Source organism: Dermochelys coriacea, chromosome 17 (genome assembly GCF_009764565.3).
Source record: "Dermochelys coriacea isolate rDerCor1 chromosome 17, rDerCor1.pri.v4, whole genome shotgun sequence".
In the NCBI taxonomy this organism is placed as follows: domain Eukaryota; kingdom Metazoa; phylum Chordata; order Testudines; family Dermochelyidae; genus Dermochelys; species Dermochelys coriacea.
The window spans coordinates 12,772,247-12,794,026 of NC_050084.1; the positions used below are offsets into that span (position 1 = coordinate 12,772,247).

At 40.3% G+C, this 21,780-nt stretch overlaps 1 protein-coding gene across 4 annotated transcripts; it reads right to left on the bottom strand.

Annotated features, from left to right (window-relative positions):
• Window positions 1–702: 702 nt before the first annotated feature.
• TMEM248 (transmembrane protein 248) lies at window positions 703–21,109 on the bottom strand. Of its 4 annotated transcripts, none has more exons than XM_038375960.2 (7): window positions 20,850–21,109; window positions 9,225–9,401; window positions 8,107–8,392; window positions 6,597–6,747; window positions 4,448–4,631; window positions 3,269–3,412; window positions 703–2,402 (listed from the first exon to the last, which is right to left on the bottom strand). In XM_038375960.2, exons 2-7 carry the CDS (start codon window positions 9,381–9,383, stop codon window positions 2,370–2,372), a joined length of 957 nt encoding a protein of 318 aa, XP_038231888.1. In that variant the 5' UTR covers window positions 9,384–9,401; window positions 20,850–21,109; the 3' UTR covers window positions 703–2,369. The 4 variants fall into 4 exon arrangements, with proteins under 4 accessions (XP_038231888.1, XP_038231889.1, XP_043355548.1 ...); XM_038375961.2 differs by having other exon boundaries at window positions 703–2,186; window positions 20,850–21,102; XM_043499613.1 differs by lacking the exon at window positions 20,850–21,109 and adding an exon at window positions 20,348–20,583 and having other exon boundaries at window positions 2,108–2,402; window positions 9,225–9,402.
• Window positions 21,110–21,780: the final 671 nt, after the last annotated feature.

The window sequence follows — 21,780 nt, forward strand, 5'->3', positions numbered from 1 at the left end:
TGCTGTGCAGTTGTTTGTGGGGTTTGACTATGTATTTTTTAAGCTGGCCCCTCTAATTACCAAAAACACCTCCTATAAAAACCTGTTCCCCCAACACACCCAATCGTGTTTTTCTTTCTAGGTAGTTCTGTTTGGGGCTTTTGGGGTTTGACATTAGTTTGCTGAACTAGAGCATTGATTTTGGATTTATTTAAAGTATCTTTACATGATGATGCAAGTGATCTCAGGGCATTTTCTGGTACTTACTGTACCAGCACTAACCTCCTTCCACAGTTATCAGTTCTGAACCACCCCTCAGTCAATTTCAAAGATGAGTACTAAATAAAAGGTGGGGAATGCGTAAGTTGGGAGCAGTAGAATAGAATTTCACTTTAAGCTTTCTACATATTTTTATTTAGTAAATGTACTGCTTCATTGGTGGAGTTTTACTGGTGAACAGTAGCTTCAACTGAAGATCAGAAGCCTTAGTTATTTCATTTATGGATTTCAAAGTAAATGGCTGTCTCTAAAGTTTAATCTTAAGGTATCTGGAGAAAACACATTTTAGTGAAATAACCAATACACTGTGTAAAGCAATCACAATTATATGAGGAACTATTTTCTGAAGAAAAAAGTGATTGTTTTGCTTCAATACATTAAAATCTTAAATCAATTGTATACAATATATAAGATGGTCTGCAGAACACAATGTGCATTCAACAGTGTCTAGACAGAGGATTTTATGCCAACATATCAGCAATTACAGTCTTTGAATTGGATTTACGGTTTCATGTATCACATGGCAGTGTGAAACTTGTCAAAGAAAAATGTATACACTCACATTTAGAATTGCGCTACCTGACAGGAAAGCTGGAAGATGACACGAAAGGTCATTAAGGCAACCAGTGAGATTTTAAAAGCTGTGGTGGAAGTGTCTATAGGAAACTTCTGTCTTACGAGAATTAAAAAGGTAACTGGAGGACAGGCTGGAAGGAGACTGAATAAGCCAGAAATGGGAAAAAACCCACAGAACAAAAGCACTCCAAGAAATCAAGTCTGCTCTGATTTTAAAAATGGACACAAAGACCAATACAAATTTCTCAGGCAAGGTTTCCCTCAACTTATTCACAACAGGATTAGCCCACTAGTTGTCATCTTCCCCTCAGTAGACAACAGTAGATAAAAATTGGACAAAGCTAATAAAAATATGTCATTTTCAGCTGCCCTTTAGAGATGTGTGGAAGGTCCAACATGAAGCACGTACAATGGTCTTTAAGTTACTATATCTTCCTTTTCCCTTTGTTATTTGCACTTGACCAGGCTACATGGCACCACAACTGACTATTAATAGAACGCATCCTTTTTTTTTAAATCCACTTTTTAGACAGGTTATAAAAAGCTATTTTATACTAAGGAAGTTGCTAATTTGAAGCCTGTGGAGGGGAGGCAAAGTAAGTGGAAAGCTTTCCATACAACCCCAATGCAAATCAATGTTCTGCCATTCCAGCAGGCCACATGAAAAGTGAATCTTAGCACTTTGCAATAGAAAAGATTTTAAAATAAGACTTTGCCTTTTTTATTAAATTCTGGATAAAAGCACAAGTTTGTCCTAACTACAGCAGTATTAAAATGTGAATATGTATTTCTCTTAAAAAAAATCTAGAAATGTTGATATCTTTTCTTGCAAGCAAGGAGAAAATGGAAAAGTATTACGCCACATACACACTGAATTTATGTAGTAGATCAGTGGCTTTTGAAATGCAATATTATATCAAAGATGCATACTGTTTCAAACACACTTTACATATCATTGGGCAAAAACAAAGGGTTTGTATTGTTTGAGACATTTGGAAAGGCATCTTAACCTGCCCAGATGCAGCTAGACAAAAATATCTTGCTCTGACTACGTGATCCTTATCACTACACATCTATTATTATCTACACAAACATTCAGCTATGTCCACAGGTAAAGATTTAAAGATTCTCGCCGCACTACTGTGCGGAACAAGTGCATCATCTAAATATACTTTTATAAATATGTACAAATCAATTACAGGCACTTGAAATGTCTTTGGTTGGAATAAACCAACATTGCAAGATAATGTATTCACAAAGTCTTAAGACCCAGTCTGGGTTCAGCAGGCAATGATTATGGTTCTCAGCCATTTTCAGTAAAAGGAGATGGATTATGCTTCTGACAAAGCAACCTGGAAGTAAAACAAAAAAAATTACAGAATTAAGAGCTTGTGTATAATTGAAATCAACTCTATTTGCACATTACTTATCTCTATGCAGCTAGGACGTCTGTCATTGCCATTCTGAGGACTCCAGGTTGGAAAGAAGACCAAAATATATCTGAAGATATTTTGTAATTGGTATTTATCAAACATTCAAAGATATTCAGCTCTTGGTAGGAAGTTTCCCTAATAATGAAGGATAGTACATTGTAGCTTCTTGTTACATAGTTAAATACATCCATATTTAATCCATTAAGCAAAGTGTATGTGTGTATGCGTATATATAATTAGTCTAACTGCCCTTAAACCAACATCAGTATTAATTTTCGTTAATGCTGATTACAACCATTAGAACTAGCTAGCAATATTTTAATAAATGTATGCTGTCTTCTTGTAATGAGAATTTAAGACTATTTCAAGCTGTGTAAAACAAACTTGATATATGCCAAAGTGCAAATAATATAGTGTTGTAAATACAGTTTACTTACTTATGTTACATGTCAGAAGTATTAAAAAACCCAAATCACTTCTGCATTTACTGAAGTGCAACTAAGAATAAGAATCTCTAATTGAAGGATCTACCAGCAGTATAGACATACATACTTGTTAAGTTTCTGAGCACCCGCAGGGCATAGAGGACTATTCTACACCTTTCAAACAAGAGGCAAAACAGAGGCACAAAGCATTAAGTGATTTGTTCAAGGTCTTAGTGCCAATGACTGAGATACAAGAGACTCCAGTAGTCATGATTCTCAATCCTCTGCTTTAGCCACAGATTATACTACCCTACTCTTAATCAAGGCATTTAATTTCTGAATGGAATCTTCTACCTTGTTTCTCCACTACATCCAGGGGCTGGATTATAAAGGCAGAGAACAAGGAACCTTTTACAGTGCCATTATTTACTGTCCTCCCGTGAGATACTAGGTTGGGAGAAGCAGCGAATCATCATTGTATACCAATTAAATAATGTAAACTTTGAATATAAAAGGGATCTTTTCTAATTTCCGCCCCCCGATCAATGCTGTATGTATTATTTTAGATAAACTTACTTTTTCAGGGCAGAATTCTGTATTGCTTTGCCTCAGTTTGCTTGGTCTACCTTTAATAACTGCATAGCAGAACATTGTAATCACCATCACAAAAAGAAAATAACTGGTATGCATGAGATGCAAGTTTATTAGTGAGCGATCATCCTGCACAGAGAAATAAAACAGTTTACTGATTCTGTACATAGAGAAGGCATTTGACATTTAAGCAATGTTTAGCAGATTAGCAAAGAAGCCACTTTCCCAACCTTGTTTCTTCTCAATACAAAGGATTTCCTCTACATTGTTAATGCAGAACTTCTAAAAGTTGAAGGTAGTAAGGGAGATCTAAGTTTTGGCAGTTAAGGATAACTTACACATTTTCCTAACAATATTTAATTTGCACTAGTGTCTGCATTTTAACAACATTCATTATACTACTCTTGCACTTCTCTATAAAACAGTGGCACCTTTAATCAGAGGATTTCAAATTATAAATCTTAATTAATGAAGCTGTTAGGCACATTGAGATACATAGAGATCACCATTGAAATGCAGCCACCTCTGACAGCTACGGCAACTATTTAAGAAAGACAAGGTGGGTGACACACTCTCTTTTATTGGACCAACTACTGGAGGTGAAAGACCAGCTTTAAAGCTACACAAAGCTCTTCTGCAGATCTGGGAAAGGTACTGTGTCTCACAGCTAAATACAAGTTGAAAGATTGTTTAGCATAAAAAGTTAACACGTATTCTAAGAGACCATTCAAGGTGAAGTGGCCTGTTAATGCCCCTGCAATCATAGGGCAAAAAAGGGGTTAGTGGGTTACACGCTGTAATAAGCCATAAATCTAGTGTCTTTATTAAGACCATGATTTTTAGTGTCTAGCTAAGATATGAATTTAAGCTCTCAGGCATGTCTTTTGAAGGTGTTGTGCAGGTTTCCCAGACCTGAAGAAAAACCCCTGTAGCTTGAAAACTTCTCTCTCACCAACAGAAGTTGATATCTTTTGTTAGACCACCTCACCCACCTTGTCACTCTGATACCTTGGGACTAACATGGCTACACCACCACTGCAAGCAACTATTTAAGAATGCAGTGCTATGCAACTCTTTTAGGCCAGCAAGAGAAGACTACCTTATTCAGTTAAATCGACAGGAGGTATTCAGTCAGTGGGACATAGAAAGAGCATTGGCACTTACATCTGGAACTATGACAGTTAGTTTGGGATTTAAAGCATGATAGACCTTTCCAATGGCTCCTTTGTAACACCAGAAAGGGTTATAATCTTGTGCATATTTTGTATTTGAGTCCCTGGCTGTAGTGAAGATCTTGTACCAGAGGGTAGCATTGCTGTACGTCTCAGGAACACAATGCGGTGGCTGACTGAGGATAAAAAAACAAACAAACAAACAAACAAGCAGATGAATTGCCATTTTCAGTGTCCTGTATGGCTGACTTTCAGAACATAGTAAGGGTCATTCTCTCTTTGAACAGTGTAAACAGTGTATTGTCTTTATTCAGGATCATCTCTAGTGTACTGGCAAAACATAATACTAAAGGAAAAGAAAATCTAGAACCGATAGCAACGTTAAACTTTCATTCCAATCTGTTTCAAAAAGTCAATCCCCCATCATTTAATGAGAGGAGTATGTACTAGGTTTCAAAAAACTTCTGATATTTTTAATACAGCTTTCAGGTGAACCCACCCCAAGCTCTAGAAGGGAAAGGGGATAAAGAACAAGAACTTGGTGTGCCCGATCCATAGGTGTGTAGAGAAGACAAGGGGAAAGTTTGTTACCATCAGGAACCAAGTAGTGTGGCACTTGCCCCACCTAACACTCTGCCTACTTTGGATTTTACTGTTTTGAGGGTGTGATTTTATTAACTGAAGAATTCCATCCAAAGAATAGATACAGTGCAGGCAGTGGTAATGTTAGCTTCCCGGCGCTGACCTGGCAATGCCACCTCAATGCAAGAGAGGCATTCACTCGCCAACGTTCATTCAGCCTTGTCCTCTTGACACAGTTGAAGAAAGTGGGGGGAAGTCAATCATGAAACTTTTTTTGTGAACACCCTTCTACTGCTGAAGAGACTGAGACCAAACTCGTTTGATACAGACCAGTTACCAGAAAGAATCAACTTTTGGTCACCAATGATCCGAGCTTTGATCAAGCCACCAACTTAGAGATAATAAATAATACCACCACCTAGCTTTTAGATAGTACTTAAAGGATCTATAGGCCATACCACTCCCCTGAACCATCTGTTTCCCCATGGTATATTACTTTAGCCATATTCATTGTTCCATTTAAAGATAATACAGTTTAAAGAACGTTTTCAGAAAACATTTCTCTCTTACAACAACCACTGTTTGCTTATGCTGAAGACAATCAGCATCATTTCTGAGAAGCTTTAAAGTAGACATGACTCAGGCTAAGCTGGCTCTGAACTGGCCCTTTTCAGTAAGTTAAGGATGCAGAAGTCCAGAAAGCCCTTGAATATTTTTGCACTTTTAAAACCAAAGTGATGCTATTTTGAAATGAAGGAAAAATTGATATTAGGACATCAAGTACTAAAATGAAACTTTGCAGGTGAACACAACTAGGAACAGCCATACCTGAGGGGAGAGGGATAGCTCAGTGGTTTGAGCATTGGCCTGCTAAACCCTGGGTTGTGAGTTCAATTCTTGAGGGGGCCATTTAGGGATTTGGGGCAAAAATTGGGGGTTGGACTAGATGACCTACTGAGGTCCCTTCCAACCCTGATATACTATGATCGGACCATTAATCTATCCAGCCCTGTATCCTCCCTCTGACAGTAGCTAAAACCAGACAGTTCAGAGAATGGTGCAAGAACCCTGCAGTAGACATATGTGGAATAATCTGACCCCAAATAGGTCTCATCCTGGTCTCTAGTAGCTGGAAACTGGTTTAAACTTGAAGCACAAGGTGTAAATATCCTTCCAATATGAGTCATTATTAAACAGTTGTAACTTAGGGCTTTATCTGGAGAGTTTCAAAACTGAGTTCTATAGTTCCTGTCCACGTTCCCTGGATTGTTGCTGAAACTCCACCAGTGCACAACAACAGGAGGCGGGGAGGGAGAAAAAAAAAAAAAAAGAGAGCGAGCGCTAAACAACATCCAAGGAAACTCTGTGTTAGTAAGGACACCAAATGTCTTTTCAAAACAAACTGGACTTTATACTACTAAAAAGAGAATGCATCACTTACTTCCAAGAAGTCAATGTTAGGGAGTTATAGGGAGCATAAGAAAAGCATCCAAAGCAGTAAGAGAGTAGTGGGTACATTTGAGGTAACCCTAAAAACAAATAATTAGAAAGGCACTTACACTGTGACAGGAAACACACTGCTGGTTGCTGATACAGTCATACAGGTTGTAAATACCACCTGCTCACAGTGACCATGGAGAACACAGTCATCTGAATTCCAAGCAGCAGGCAGGGTGAACGTAATATTTATCTCCTCATGGGATTCTCTGCCTTTTAGAAAGAAAGAAATTGTTGGTATGATGTGAGCAGTAACAGCAAAAGTACTAGGAAAAGGCATGTGGTTGATTTTTTGGGGAGACAGCTTTGTGGCCATCATTGCAGGAAGCAAAGAAATATCTGAAAAATTACAGACTCCCATTTCCCCTCCTGCCCCAAACCATCCAGTTATTAGCACTGATGACATTTTGGACCTGGTCCCATGACCACTGGGCCTCTACAAGCTTTTGAATTTAGAAAACCGCTCTCTATAATTGTGCATAATCCGGCCATTGTCTGCAACAATTGTATCAGTAATTACATCTTAGAATTTTAGCCCTTCCCCTCCTAAAACCTTAGTTCATCATTTGCTTTTTCTGCAGTTTAATTTTTACTATAGAGAAATCCATGCAGATATAACTGATGAAAAGTGCCTTAATATGCACAACCTCATCAATAGACAAAACTATAAGAGAGATAAGACTAAACTGCTTGGTTCTCCAAATGATAAAACTGTAGGTCCCCAGGGATAAACCAGATTTGATATGCAGATTAAAACTAGGTGGTCCGATCAACAGAAGTTACACGATATTGTTCACAAAAAAGAGTAGAGAAAGTTGCTGTAAGCAATAGAGATTTTCAGTTGTGGCATATATGTTTGCTATAGGATATTGCAGGTGCAAGCCACCCTGATGTTATAGCACCACTGTAAAATTAAACATGCTGAACTTTAACTCTAAATAGTTCCTGTAAACCACTTTACAAAGTCTCCACAACCCACTGACTTGTCCGTCTGGCCAGACAAGCCAACAGAATAGGTTAGTATTCTTTCATTCATCTTAGCATCATTGGAAAGTTTTACAATTGTTGCTTCTTTTCAGCAGCTTTATCCTGAACGAGTTTGTATTTCAGATTTTAAATCAACAAGAGGTTTTCAGTTAATGTACCATTAATGCACCATTAATGCAGAAGGATTCACCACCACCAAAACTGACGGACTGATCAGCAGCACTCAAGTGCATAAGCATGTAGCAGCTTTTCCAGATCAGAAATTTGTTTTGAAAGTACTTTCAAACGAATGTGACTGGGCTGCTGGATCTTTTTTAGACTGCAAAGTAGTGCGTCTATATATCTGACTGTACACACATCTTCCCTATTACCCCCAATACAGGGAAAAGTTACTCTTTGCCAAAAAGAAGAGAGACAGGCTCATGATTGCGAAGTACTGACAACAATTTTAGCAATGCACATAGTGTCTAAGCAAATGATGTGTCTCTTTAGTGACTAGCTAGATTTTTATATTCCTTTTTCAAACATTTGTAATATTAGAAGTGTAACTATTATTCACTCTTGGAACAATCAAATTTTGCATACCAGAGAGTCCAATCTGATGCCCCAAAATTGTGGAACTTAGATGTGTGACATTACGGGAATACCCGCCAAATGGTTTGAGTGGGTCCAGTGTCAGAGTGATTGTCACAGAGATGTTTACTGGACCAGAGTCCTCAAGAGTCTGTGGAGATTGTGTAGAAGATCTGGCTTGTCCGCTAGTCACTGTACTTTCTGGAGTTGTGGTATCATTGATGAGATGTTTTAAGGTTTCATTCTCTGATGTACAGAAGTCTAAATCATTAAACCTCAAGAGGAAAGTATTCCAGTCCTTTAAAAAGCAAGAGAAAAATCTAGATTAGATGACAGATTAGATTAGCAAAATTATTCTGTACTGTCACTTCTTCAAAGAGCAGTTCAGATTTTTAATAGCTAGTTTTAAATCTATATTATTCCATGTCACCAAGACAAACTGAATCCTACCATCCATTGAAGTAAGCAGCAACACTCAACAGGAGAAATATCTGATGCTTGTGTTTGTTTTTATAAATCAAATGCCAATTCTGAGTCCCACTTCACCCCACTGATCAATTACTCATTTTCAAAGCTATAAAGAGCATGGTAGAATAATACTCTCCTCAGAGCTACAAATGAAATTAATAATGTTGGTGTACTTACATTAACTTTGTCTAGTGAGGAGCCCTGGTTTCTCTCATACAGAGAGCTCCCAATGAAGTTTAGCTCACATACTTTTATCAAAATGCACTCAAACTATGGAACAGTTTTGCAAGATAACTTAAAACAAAGATCAGAAGAAGTTCCATAAATCAAGCCGTTTGTTAGAACAGAATAAGGTTAACAGTTGCAGGGGAGAGCGTTACAAACACATTCTCCTAATGACAGAGCATTAATTCCCCCTCCCCCCGGGTCAAATTAATTGTATCAAGATTATTCCTTGCAAGGTAAATGACAGCTTCTAGGTTAGAGATTCAGATACAGTAATGCAAATAAAAACAATCAGGTCCTGTGCACTAGCACAGGAGAAAACATACAAACTGTTAAAATGAAAGTTGTATATGCCTGTTAAATAAGCATGTCCCATCACAAAAGCCAGGAAGTGTGTTACTGCAGGATGTCAGTGTACATATCTTATTATACCATACCTCTGTCATTTCCGGTGACTTGATCTCCTTGATTTTAAAGAAATAACCCAGTGTCAGAAAAGCTATTGCCATGGCGCTTACACTGATCATAAAGACCACAAGAGGAGGGCGACTGCTGATGTAAACCTTCAGGTTCTCCAAAGGATTTATGTTGAACATTATTCTGATTAGATCCACCTGAAAATGGAGAGCATTAGAACAGAGTGATACATAGGAAGAACATGATTTTTTCCAAGAGATAATTTAAGTCAAACAATCAATAGAAAAATGTGGTTGCGGATTAAACAAATATAAAAAAAAATTCCTCAAAAGGTGCCAGATTTTGTTCTCCCAACCACTACAATTTCCAGAAAGAATGGAATTAAAAGAAAGATGCCATAGCTTGTAACAGAATCAAACAAGCTTCCTATTACTGACAGCCAATGAGAATCAGTGGTCCATACAGTTCTTTATTTTATTTCCTTTACTAGTCACCCAGCATAGTATACACAGCCGTATTTGGATTCCATAAGAACAGTATTTGAATTAATAAGATTATAATGGAAATGTAGTTTCAATGAAGCCCACAGATAAGATCTGCAAATTTCAAGTTGAGTCATTATACTTCCAAACTTAAGACAAAAGCCTTTAAAAGCCATTTTAAGACCTTGCTGGACCAAGTGTGAAATAGATCTTGGCACTTTATAAGTGAGAATTATTCTATGTAGCTGCAATGTACTGTTCCACTTTGAAAAGTGATTTGGTTAGAGAAAAACCTCATGAAGTTTTGCATTTGGATCTTGATCATGTCTTTACTGAATCTGATCAGTTCATCAATAAACCAATGTTTTTTCTAGCCATCTGATGTGCAAACTGGGATTTGAGACTCAGGCTGGAACACTTCCAGCTGACACGTCAACTAAAATCCTGTTATCAGAAACTCCATTTACTGAGTGAGCCAGAAGACTCATATCTCTGTTGGTTCTCCAGCATGATCAGAAGTACAAACTTACTTGAGTCAGTAAATTAAGCAGATAGGACTGTGAACACACAGAGTTACACTTAAAATGCTGCATCAGCACAATTGCACCAATGCAGCTGCACTGCTGTAGCACTAACGTGAAGACATTCCTACTCTGACAAGAGAGCTTCTCCCATCAGCCTCTACCTCCCTGAGAGGCAGCATCCAATCCACCTCCCTGAGAGGCAGTAGCTATGTTGACAGGAGAAGTCCCACTGTATTTTCCACTGAATGCATCCAATGAAGTGAGCTGTAGCTCACGAAAGCTTATGCTCAAATAAATTGTTAGTTTCTAAGGTGCCACAAGTACTCCTTTTCTTTTTGTGAATACAGACTAACACGTCTGCTACTCTGAAACCTACATGGCAGGGGGTTTAGGTCGTTATAATGACGTCACTCAGGAGGGTGGATTTTCCAGACACCTGCGCAATGTACTTACTCTGAGATAGGCCAGGTCTACGCTACAGACCTAAGTCTACTGCAGGGGTAGTCAATTTTTGTCAAGATCCAAATTTCTTAGTCAAGGTCCAGACTCCAGAGAAAATAATAAAAATACAAAAATAATACGTAAATAAAAAGATTTCAGGGTTTGTTCAAAAGCGTATGGCAGTCCGGGTTTGGCCCACGGCTGCAATCTGCCTATTGACTACCCTTGGTCTACTGAGTTGAAGCAGAATTTCCATTTAATCCTATTGATTCTCCATTTCTTTTGAGTTTTCCTGTCTTTCCATTATGCAAGTGAAGGGAATAAAGGTCTTTTGGAATTTACTCACCCCACTCACAAAGAAAACAATGCAGTCAAGTGTTAAAGTGCAGCTCTGAGGCTCTATTTCAGAAACTGTGCAAGCAGAGACCACCACAAGCAATCCTGTTTCCTTTATTTGCTTTACCTGTAGTCATGCTAAAATATCTTAATCCTTAGAGTACACAGAAGGAAAGGACTTTTGTCTAGAAACCTGTGCTACCCATCCAAATTTTGAGCAATTGAAAGATGCAAACCAAGCATATCAAGAGCATAGCACTTTAATGATTATGACTCGGCAATCCAGGACTAAAACAAGATCGATCTCTTGAGAATTTTCATTAAGTTAGGGTTTCTGCTCCCTGCAGGTTTGTGTGCCTTGTGCTTTCTTGTTAGAAGCACATGGTACGTATGATCCATACAATAACTGCAGCTTTTCACATCAGTATTCCTAATATTTTACTGGCACTTTTCGTCATCAGTTTCTTCTAGGAAGAAAAGTCACTTTGCTCCAATGGAAACAGAAAAGTTCAGTGAGGAGATTATTGCATTCCTCCAAACATGACACAGACTTTAACATACAATCTCTCTCTCTCTCTCTTTTCCTTGGTACAACTTTTTAAAACAGGGTTCATTTCAGAGTGCAGGATCATATCCTGGGTGCACAATCTTGCTCCACTAACTGATTTCTATCTACTCCCCAAAGACTAAGGTAACCAGCACCATTGTGCCAACAATGATCAGTAGCAGCACTACAAGCATCTAATGGTAAAAATCCTGTGTGTGGGTGGGCGGGGGGAGAGGGATATAAGAAAGAGCTAGAGAGAAGGAAGTGGGAGAAAAAAGGAAAGCGGTAGAAAGAAGAGAAAGCGTATCCTACCAGAGCCCACACTTCTCAAAGACACACAGCGCTACTGCTAGAAAAGCTAATTAAGGTGTCAAGAAAAGGCAGGTGAAATAGGGGAAGGGTGAATTGCCTCAGGTAAGAAAATTAATTGGGTATGACCCAATTCTAAAGTTCTGTCTCCTATCTTGTCACTGGCAGGACAGGATTCCATTTCAGCAAATGTCTGAAATTTTTTTTAAACTAGGGTTCATCACAAACGTCAGTCTAGAAACACTGGAGACATGTTGAGATGGAAATAGACCAAAACAAAAACCAAGAGCAGCGTTGTAGTCAATGTTTCCTTCTGAATTTCCTTATAAAAAAAACCACCCAGCAAGAGGCAAGGTTTATTACCGCATTTAATCAAAGCTGAATGTTACCCAGGAGCAAATACAGTATTGCAGCTTACTGTAAATTTAAGAGACCATCAGCAATTTCATTAGAATTCTGGTTTCCCCAGGGGTTTCACTCAGCCACCATGGATGGTGTGGATGTGCTAAAACTCATTAAGACAAAATCTGCCCAAATATTTTTTGTTGCTAAAAGAGCACCAGCTTTTCTGATGACTTATTGCCAAACATCCTCCTAGAACAGTGGTTCCCGAACTGCGGTTTGTGAACCCCTCGGGGTTCATGAAATGTTACAGGGGGTTCTCAGGAAAAAGTTCCCGAATGGCAGACAGAGATGTCCCTAGGAACCCCGGGCAGCTCGGGGCCAGCAGCCCACAGCCCCTGGACTTCCAAGAGCTAAGCAGATCAAAGTAAGCATATCTATCACACTAAGGAGATTTAAACTTCAAGACTCCTTATAAGAAATGGAAAGAGAGGTGGATATTTTTTCCATTTTAAAAATTAAATAGGCAGCTTGTGCTGTTTTAAAAATTATTATGAAGTTTAAGCTTTGTTGTAACATGCGTTGTTTGCCTGGACTGCTCAAGACCTGAATGCTTGTGTAGGAGGAACAATTTGAGTTGGCTTCTTAAATACCTTCATGCTGTTTCACATCCGATACTCCTTGATGAAACCTAGGAGCCTTGTCCTATAACAGGCTTATTCAAAGTGATACAAGCTACGAAAGTGAGATCTTGGAAGAGCGTTGCCATTTTCATAATGGAATAAAAATACTGTAATGATAAATAATAATAAATAGTGTGTAATAAGCGATGTCATAAAAAATTTTATATGTCCAAGGTCAATGCTTTTATCATTTATACTCAGGTAAAGGAGAAAATCCCTGGAAATATTCATTTTTAGGAGGGAGTTCGTGAGACTTGAAAGTGGTTCACAGGTTGTTAAAGTTTGGAAACCACTGTCCTAGAACTTTGAAAACAGTCAGGAAGTGTTACAGGATGCTATTTCCAAAGGATAACAGGCCCTTTGAGTATTTACAACAAAACCTGTGGGCGGTTAATATCAGAGGTAAGGGGAAAACCAGCAATTGCACATGCTCAGTGTATCAAGACTCCTTCATATACAAATCTGTATTAATTTAGGGAAGATTCCATACTACTGACTGAAACTATGGAGCACAGCACATAAGCACAACTAATTTTTTTAAGCGAGGAGTCCTTGTGGCATCTTGGAGACTAACAAATGTATTTGGGCATAAGCTTTAGTGGGCTAGAACCCACTTCATCAAATGCATGGAGTGGAAGATACAGTAGAGAGGTATAAATACACAGCATATGAAAAGATGGGAGTTGCCTTACCAAGTGGGGGGGGGGGGATGAGTGCTAATGAGCCAATTCAATTAAGGACTTTGTAGTGCTAATGAGGCCAATGTAATCAAGGTGGCCCATTTCAAACAAGTTTCACAGTAGTAGCCATGTTAGTCTGTATCCGCAAAAAGAAAAGGAGTACTTGTGGCACCTTAGAGACTCCAAAGTGCCACAAGTACCCCTTTCCATTTCAAACAGTTAACAAGAAGGTATGCATCAGCAGGGGAAAATTAGTTTTTGCAGTGACCCATCCACTCCCAGTCTTTATTCAGGCTTAATTTGATGATGTCCAGTTTGCAAATTAATTTCAATTCTGCAGTTTCTCGCTGGAGCCAGACTAACACGGAGACCGCTCTGAAACCTGTAAATTTTCAGCGTCTAAATATTTATGCCACAAACTAGTATATTTATATGAATTTCCATCACCATGAGACATTTTATGAGTGAGTGTTACCTACTGGTTCAGGCAGGGACTGGGCATCAGAACTCCCAAGTCATATTTAGATCTCTTTAGAAAAAGAGAATCAGAACCTCTAAAAAAAAAAAAAGGAGTACTTGTGGCACCTTACAGACTAACTAATTTATTTGAGCATATGCTTTCATGAGCTACAGCTCACTTCATCGGATACATGTAGCTCACGAAAGCTTATGCTCAAATAAATTTGTTAGTCTCTAAGGTGCCACAAGTACTCCTTTTCTTTTTGCGAATACAGACTAACACGGCTGCTACTCTGAAACCCATCAGAACCTCTGTTTTGCTACCAATTCTAGTTCTGTTCTGCATCTGTCACTGGCTTGCTGTGTGACCTTGGGAGAAAGTCCCTAACTTCATTACATGAATTTTACAAATGATTAATCTGAGGAACAGAACTACCTCACGGCACTGATGAGGCTTAATTCAAAACACTTTGTGAGCCTCACAGGAACTGTGCTAGAGATGTGCAAAGTGACAGCATCAGGTTTCTTTTTTTTTTAAGCTAATAAAGTTTAAAGAGAGGCTCCAATGGCAGGTGAATGCACAGTCCTTGACTTCTCGCCACTGTGCCTAAACCTTGCAGGATTAAGGATACCTATACAAAGGAGATGCATACTATTTTTCAATCTACATACTATCTCAAGCATAACCAGATAAGTAAAAATTTTCAGTCCAGAACTTCGGCCTTGGATCCAAATCACTTTGCTTTTGTCAATACCTACATACACTCAAGACAAAAAACTGTATTAAAATTGAGTTAAGTTACTAACCTGCACTCTCAACCTTAAGAACACACACACACAAAGTTACAGGGATGTTGTAGTTAACCCAAAGCCAGGCAGGCATTATAAAGATAAAATCCCACAGGATCAGCAACATACACTGCCTGTTGCAATTGCTACGTATACTAGCAGCTTTGACAATGCTACTCTGGAGACTGATTTCAAGACAGTAATTCATTTTAATAATTCTGAACCTAAAGGCACTGGAATGCTGAACAAAAAGCCACTAAAGTTGCAATAGGTAAGTCTCCAAACTTATACAAATTGATTTACTGCAGCAATGAAAGCAGGTTATAAATCAACATTCCCTCTTCCTATGGGAATTTCAGAACTACTTCTTGCTACACTAAGAAAATGTGAAATTGAGAGAAAAGTTTTTACCTATTAATTTGTGTAGTTTTCTTATTTTCTCTTTCACCACTGATTTTAATGGGAGAAAACTAAGAATTTAAGAGTTCACAGATGTTTTTATTCATCCTATTGGAATCACATCAGCTCCCAGTTGAATGGCTTCAAAACTTGTACCAGTAACAGACAGCAAGCTGCCTGGTAGAGGAGTCCCGAGAGCCTTAATTCAAGGCTCTGACATTGAATGTAAATTTTCCAGTGCCCAGCCCTTTCTAATGTTCAAGTTACCCTCCCACTCTTCTGTGTCGTGGATTTAAATAAAAGAATAATACAAAAGGAAACAAAGAAAAACACTAAATGACATCTGTCTTTTTCACAAAGTAAAGAACAAGATTAGGAATCAAGACTTGTTGAGCAAGACCTATGGATTTAAAAACCTAATTACAACACCAGCTAAGATCTTTACATCACAACAGCCAAATATAAACGGACATTTTGTTTTATTAGCAGCTTAAAGTGCATCTCCGCATTCAGAAGAGATGTTTCCATATCTCCAGCTGCACAGTTAATCTCAGCCCTTTTTAGGCTCTTCCCATGTTTCCTTATTTTCATGAATCATTGAGTGTCTTTACGATATTAACGGAAAGTAGTACTTCTGTGAAACATGCATTTCCTAAATGTGACACACACACACACCCCCGTTAGTAATTTATGGCTAGATTTCACCCTTGCCCATGTCAAGTCACATTTGCTAGCTGATCTGCATGTCTTTGTTAAAAATGACTATGGGTCCAATTATAAATATCAGACCCACCAACGCAGGTTTCAGTGAATGTCTATGTGGAAATGGGGGGAGGGTATCCACGCAAGTAGATCCAACTGTAGAAACTGAGCCTATATTTGTAGAGTGCAACAAAAAGCAGGTTTACCATAGGGTATTTAGGGAAAAAACAAAAAAAAAAAAAAACTTAAAGAAACTTTGAACTTGCAAAGAAACTAGGAGGTGGCTTTATGATCACTTACCTGCCCCTCTTATCTCTGCTATATTTAGGCATTCAGCATATATCCCCACAAAGTGTTTTTTTAAAACATCAAAACCACATGTACAGATTACGTCCATTCTAGGTCAAATTTGTGGCCAAAGCTACTGGCAACATCTATTCAGAATGTATTTTTCTATTCCTTTTTGATTAGAACAAAAAACAAAACAAAAAAACAGACTAGAAGGTTGGTTACATCGATGGTAAACTATAAAGAAAGCAGCAGACGTGTTTTAAAAAATAGAAAAAAATACGTCAAATCTTAGTCAAATTGGAGGTGCAGGCATTACTACGTCACACTTCTTAAAGGTTAGTGTTCAAGGAAAAAGCTTTCAAGCAGACTAGGTGACTTCGGCTAATGGCAGCAAACTATTTAGCAGTTGGAGGCAGTTTTGATACATTTACCCATCTTTTGATTATTAATAATATATTTGCCATAATCCTGAAGGCAAAAAGCATAGACGTCATTTCTAATGTCAGAAAAACGGCCTTCTGATTTACAGCAATTACAGCTGTAAGGAAGATTTTATACAATGCAGAATTAGTGCCACAATATCACCCACTGAAATGAAGATTCTTTCCACAAGTGATCCAGATAATGGATTTATCAAGAATGTGGATTATTAATGAACATAGGAGCACCAGGGGGTTGGCAAGAAGAGAAAAAAAATGCTTCACACTTAAAGAAAACAAAGGAGAAATTATTGATAGTATGCCACTAAAAGAGACACACATGCATGGCAATTCCAGATACATCACATCACTCCACAAACTACTGGATACAGTGGTCTGACATCTTATGCTTGATTTAACGCAATAATCTGAGCAATGCAGTCATGAGGGCATTAAATTGCAAAATAATTCTTAATTTATAGACTAAAGTTCAGGAAAAATTTGCAAAATCCGAGACAGGTGCAAGCAAGTTCTCACCACTGAAGTAACTTCAAAAATCAGTGCACCTAAAGATTTAGGAAAAGGGAGAAAAGTTACGAGACAAGGGAAATTAAACTGCTTGAGGAAAGCTACTGTAAGTGAATCAGTGGACACTAAGCTCTGAATCTGCTTAAAAGTGAATAAACATGGTTTAAGATGCACAATGCTGTAAAATAAAAACAAAAACCAACCTTCGCTTGAAAAACCTGTGTTGACATAGGTTTAAACTATGCTACTTTCTGCAATCTTGCTGATGAAAAAGACAAACTGGTTTGCTAAGCAAGCTTGCGTACAGGACAGTAAGTTCTGTGCGTTTGATTTCTGGTTTTGGTATTTTTAAAGTTTCATGACATGAGCTAAAAGTTGCTGCTTAAATACAGTTAATCTTAAGTAGGAAAAGAGTTATGGCACAAGCAAAGTTTGGAACTGGACAATTTTATAGTGTTTTGAAGACAAATGTTTTGCCTCATTATTCATTAGGTTGGGAATGAGAAGCAAAAGGAATATAGAATTGATTCATTTTTATAAGAGCTATGCAAATTTCACTAAGAATAATAAATTTAGTGGATCATATACTTGGAACTACGGAAATCCCAAATGCTTTTAGTCTATGGGAAAGCTTTCCCAGGAACAATGAAAACGCTCAAACAGTTCAGTAACCAAAAGTTTGTATAATAATCAGTTTAAGGACGGTGAAATGGCAATTGTTTATTTCATTAAAGGATACACATTAAGGCATGTTGTCTAAAATTTACGTACCAAAAAATTTAGAAGGCTTTTAGCAGCAGACACGTGTTGTCAAAAATACACGTGTTGTTTTAAAACAAGAACTGTAATGAAACAGACACCTAGCCAGATACACAACTTGAATTACAAGCAGAAAATGACTGGCAAGTTGAGGAAATGGCAGCTTTACAGGACGTAGCATGGATCTGCAATGAAGGCAGAAATTAGTGTGAGCAGAATTATAAAAAAAAACAAACCCGTGGACAGTTGTGAAGGAAACAGATAACAGTGCAGCAAAAGAACAAAAAAAATAACTAAGGTGAAAAGTGTCTTGGAGAAAAAAAAGTCAAAGAAAGAGAACTTTCATGTCGATATCCTCTTTCACCCAAAAGTCTCAAAACAAACTACAACTTAACTTTGTTAAGCCTCAACTCCTAAATTAAGCTGGCAAATACTGCCTCCATTTTACAGATGGGTAATCTGTGGCAAAGAATAACATATTGAAGGCTACAAAAAAGGTTAGTATGAGGAACAAAATCCAGGAATTCTGACTCTCAGTCCCATTTAATGCACTAGTCTGGTGGTCCCCTAAACAGAACCTGCAGTACACAATTGTTTTGCAAGGAGAGCTAGGGTGGGGAGCAGCAGAACTGTGCCATCAAGAAGTCCTATTAAGGGCTATTTTACCCAACAGACCCCTAAAACTCTGTTTTATTTGCCCAGACATGTAAATGTTTAATTAAAAAGAGTCTCAACTCCTTTTAACAAAACAAAACAAAACTGTAAGCTGCTCATATTGAAAAGAGGTCCAAAACTGCCAGAACACTCAGTGAATCACTAAAAATAGAGCTGCACTATCAAAGTACAATAATCATTCAGTGGCAGGGGTATTTTTCAGATCCTGTCTGTTGCTGGATGTGTCTGGTTGTTATTGTCTTCAGATGCATGTACATCTCTTTTTTTTTTTTTAAACTGCAGAAACAGTTTCCATTTTACATAGTTGATTAAAAAAAGAATTTAAAATGGAAAATGAAGTCACATTTCCCCAGCAATGGGACCAATCCTCCAAGTCTTACTGAAAGCCTGTAAAGAACGGAACTCACCAGTGCCACCCTCATAATGTGCCAAGTCAAGAGACCATATCTAGAATCAGAGATGGTCTCCAAGGCCAATTCAATCCTCAGTCTGTATACCTTGTCTGCCAACAAAAGGTGCCAATTGATATGTGGACACATGCCCACTAGAAATTGAATTGAAGCCATTTGTTCATTTCACATAGGCCAGTGAAGAGCGGTGACATGGTGATATTAACTTACTATATCAACCTAGCGATAAAAGGCTTAGTGTCCATTTCACAATACCCAGAATTTAACCTGTGGATTTTGGGTTTGTTTTTTTTAAAAACGCATTTAGGTTTTATTATGAAAAGCAGCCCTAAATTGTACACATCCAATTCTGAACCTTAAGCCAGCTAACTTTTCAAAAGTTTGACAATGACCTGAAAAGCAACCCTAGTTAGATTCATATCTGGACTTAGGACTTAGTTACACAGGGAAATTTATTGGCACAATTATACAGCTTCAGTGATAACCATATAATTCCAGGGTTATAATGATACTAGTAAATTTCCTCATGTAGACAAGCCTTTAGAAACAAATTAAAAGAGGGAAGGAGTGGAGAAAGAGTTGTTCTGTAATTTAGTCCTTCGCTCTACATTCAGGAACGTTTCCCAGGGTATCCATAACTGTGATTATGAGACATGGCTCAAATTCAAATCTATGTATCTAGCAGCCTTGTTTCAGATACATTATCTTTTGTAAGAAAATTCTGGCATACAGCAACATCTTCACTTGTATGAATTAAGAGCAAAACAGTATAAATAACGTATGTGTAGTAAACTAATTACAAAATCGCTCAGAATCTGAACCAGTTTTTGTGGCCATTCAAGTTATTCTTTTTACTAATCGATTGCAAAGCCGCAGGAGTAGCTCCAATTGAAAATATGGAAACCAAGCTAAGATCAACCTAACATTTATTTTTGTGATTTAAAGGGCGACCTCAAAACACCAGGTAAATCAAGTCCTGACCATTAATCCCATTTCTGTAAATTATGCAGAACAAGTACGTTGACAGGGAGATTAACAGGCCTGAGGTTAGAGGCAGAGGAGACCTGGTCAGCTCATTCAGCCCGCGCTGGGGGATCGGCGGAGGATCCTCATTACCGAATATTTTCCAAAAAGAAAAGGAGTACTTGTGGCACCTTAGAGACTAACAAATTTATTAGAGCATAAGCTTTCGTGAGCTACAGCTCACTTCATCGGATGCATTTGGTGGAAAAAACAGAGGAGAGATTGCATCCGATGAAGTGAGCTGTAGCTCACGAAAGCTTCTGCTCTAATAAATGTGTTAGTCTCTAAGGTGCCACAAGTCCTGCTTTTCTTTTTGCGAATACAGACTCACACGGCTGCTACTCTGAATATTTTCCAGGGATTCATCCTGCTCCAGGTTTGCACCGGGCCAGCGGCCGTTACACAACCACCTGCAGCGCTCCGGCGGACGCCAAAGGGGCCCCGTTTGATGCGGGCCAAGCTCCCCCCTGCGGCGCTGCGAAGGGGGTGAGGAGCTACGGCCCCCTGCCCCAACCGGGCTGAAGATAAACGGGCGCCCCCCTCGCTGGGCAGCTGCCGGCCCAAATCCAGCCACCAACGAAGCGTTTGTAAAATCGCGAGTCTCCCCCCCCCCCGCGAGCTGTGAAACCCCCCAACCCCCCCCCCGCGAGCTGTGAAACCCCCCAACCCCCGCTTTTCTCTCGCCGCCGCCTCTCTGGGGGGGGGGGGGACTCACAGGAAACTTTAGCACCAGGCGGCCCCCTCCCAACCCAGCGGCCCGTCCGGCTCTCAGCGGCACGTGAGGACGGCGCTGCCCGCCCCGCCCCAGCGCACCGCGAAGGCCCGCGCCCGCCTCGGGGTCTCTTACCGGCGGCGCAGGGCGAAGAAGCCCCCAGGCGGGGGCGGCGGCCGGGCTCACAGGCGGCGGGGCGGCTGGCCCTGCACCATGCTCCGGCCCCGCGGGAGGCTGCGGACAGGCGGCTGCTCCGACGCCCTCCTCCTCCTCCTCCACCGGCCTGCCTCCCTCCCGTCCCGCTGCTTCCGGGGACGCAGCCGTCACGTCACCTCTCACCCTCAGCCGGCCGCGGACGGCGGCTCAGGGGGGACAAGATTCCCTGACGGCCACCGGGAACGCGGAGCCGAGCCCAGCCCCGCCCCGCCGGCCTCCTTCCCCCTCTCTGGAAGGGGCGGGGCTTTGAGAGCTAGGGCAGCCCCGGTAGTGGGAGTGGATAGGCAGAGGGAGGGGCTCCCCCAGTGGCTAGTGGGGAGGGGGCTCAGCCAGGGGGGCCCCTAAAGATCCCCCAGGGCTACTGGAGATGGGCTCAGCCGGGGGGCCCCTAAAGATCCCCCAGGGCTACTGGAGATGGGCTCAGCCGGGGGGCCCCTAAAGATCCCCCAGTGGCTAGTGGGGAGGGGGCTCAGCCAGGGGGGCCCCTAAAGATCCCCCAGTGGCTAGTGGGGAGGGGGCTCAGCCAGGGGGGCCCCTAAAGCACCCCCCGGGGCTACTGGAGATGGGCTCAGCCAGGGGGTCCCTAAAGCTCCCCCAGTGGCTAGTGGGGAGGGAGCTCAGCCAGGGGGGCCCCTAAAGCACCCCCCGGGGCTACTGGAGACGGGCTCAGCCAGGGGGTCCCTAAAGCCCCCCCAGTGGCTATTGGGGAGGGGGCTCAGCCAGGGGGGCCCCTAAAGCACCCCCCAGGGCTACTGGAGACGGGCTCAGCCAGGGGGGCCCCTAAAGCTCCCCCAGTGGCTAGTGGGGAGGGGGCTCAGCCAGGGGGGCCCCTAAAGCACCCCCCAGGGCT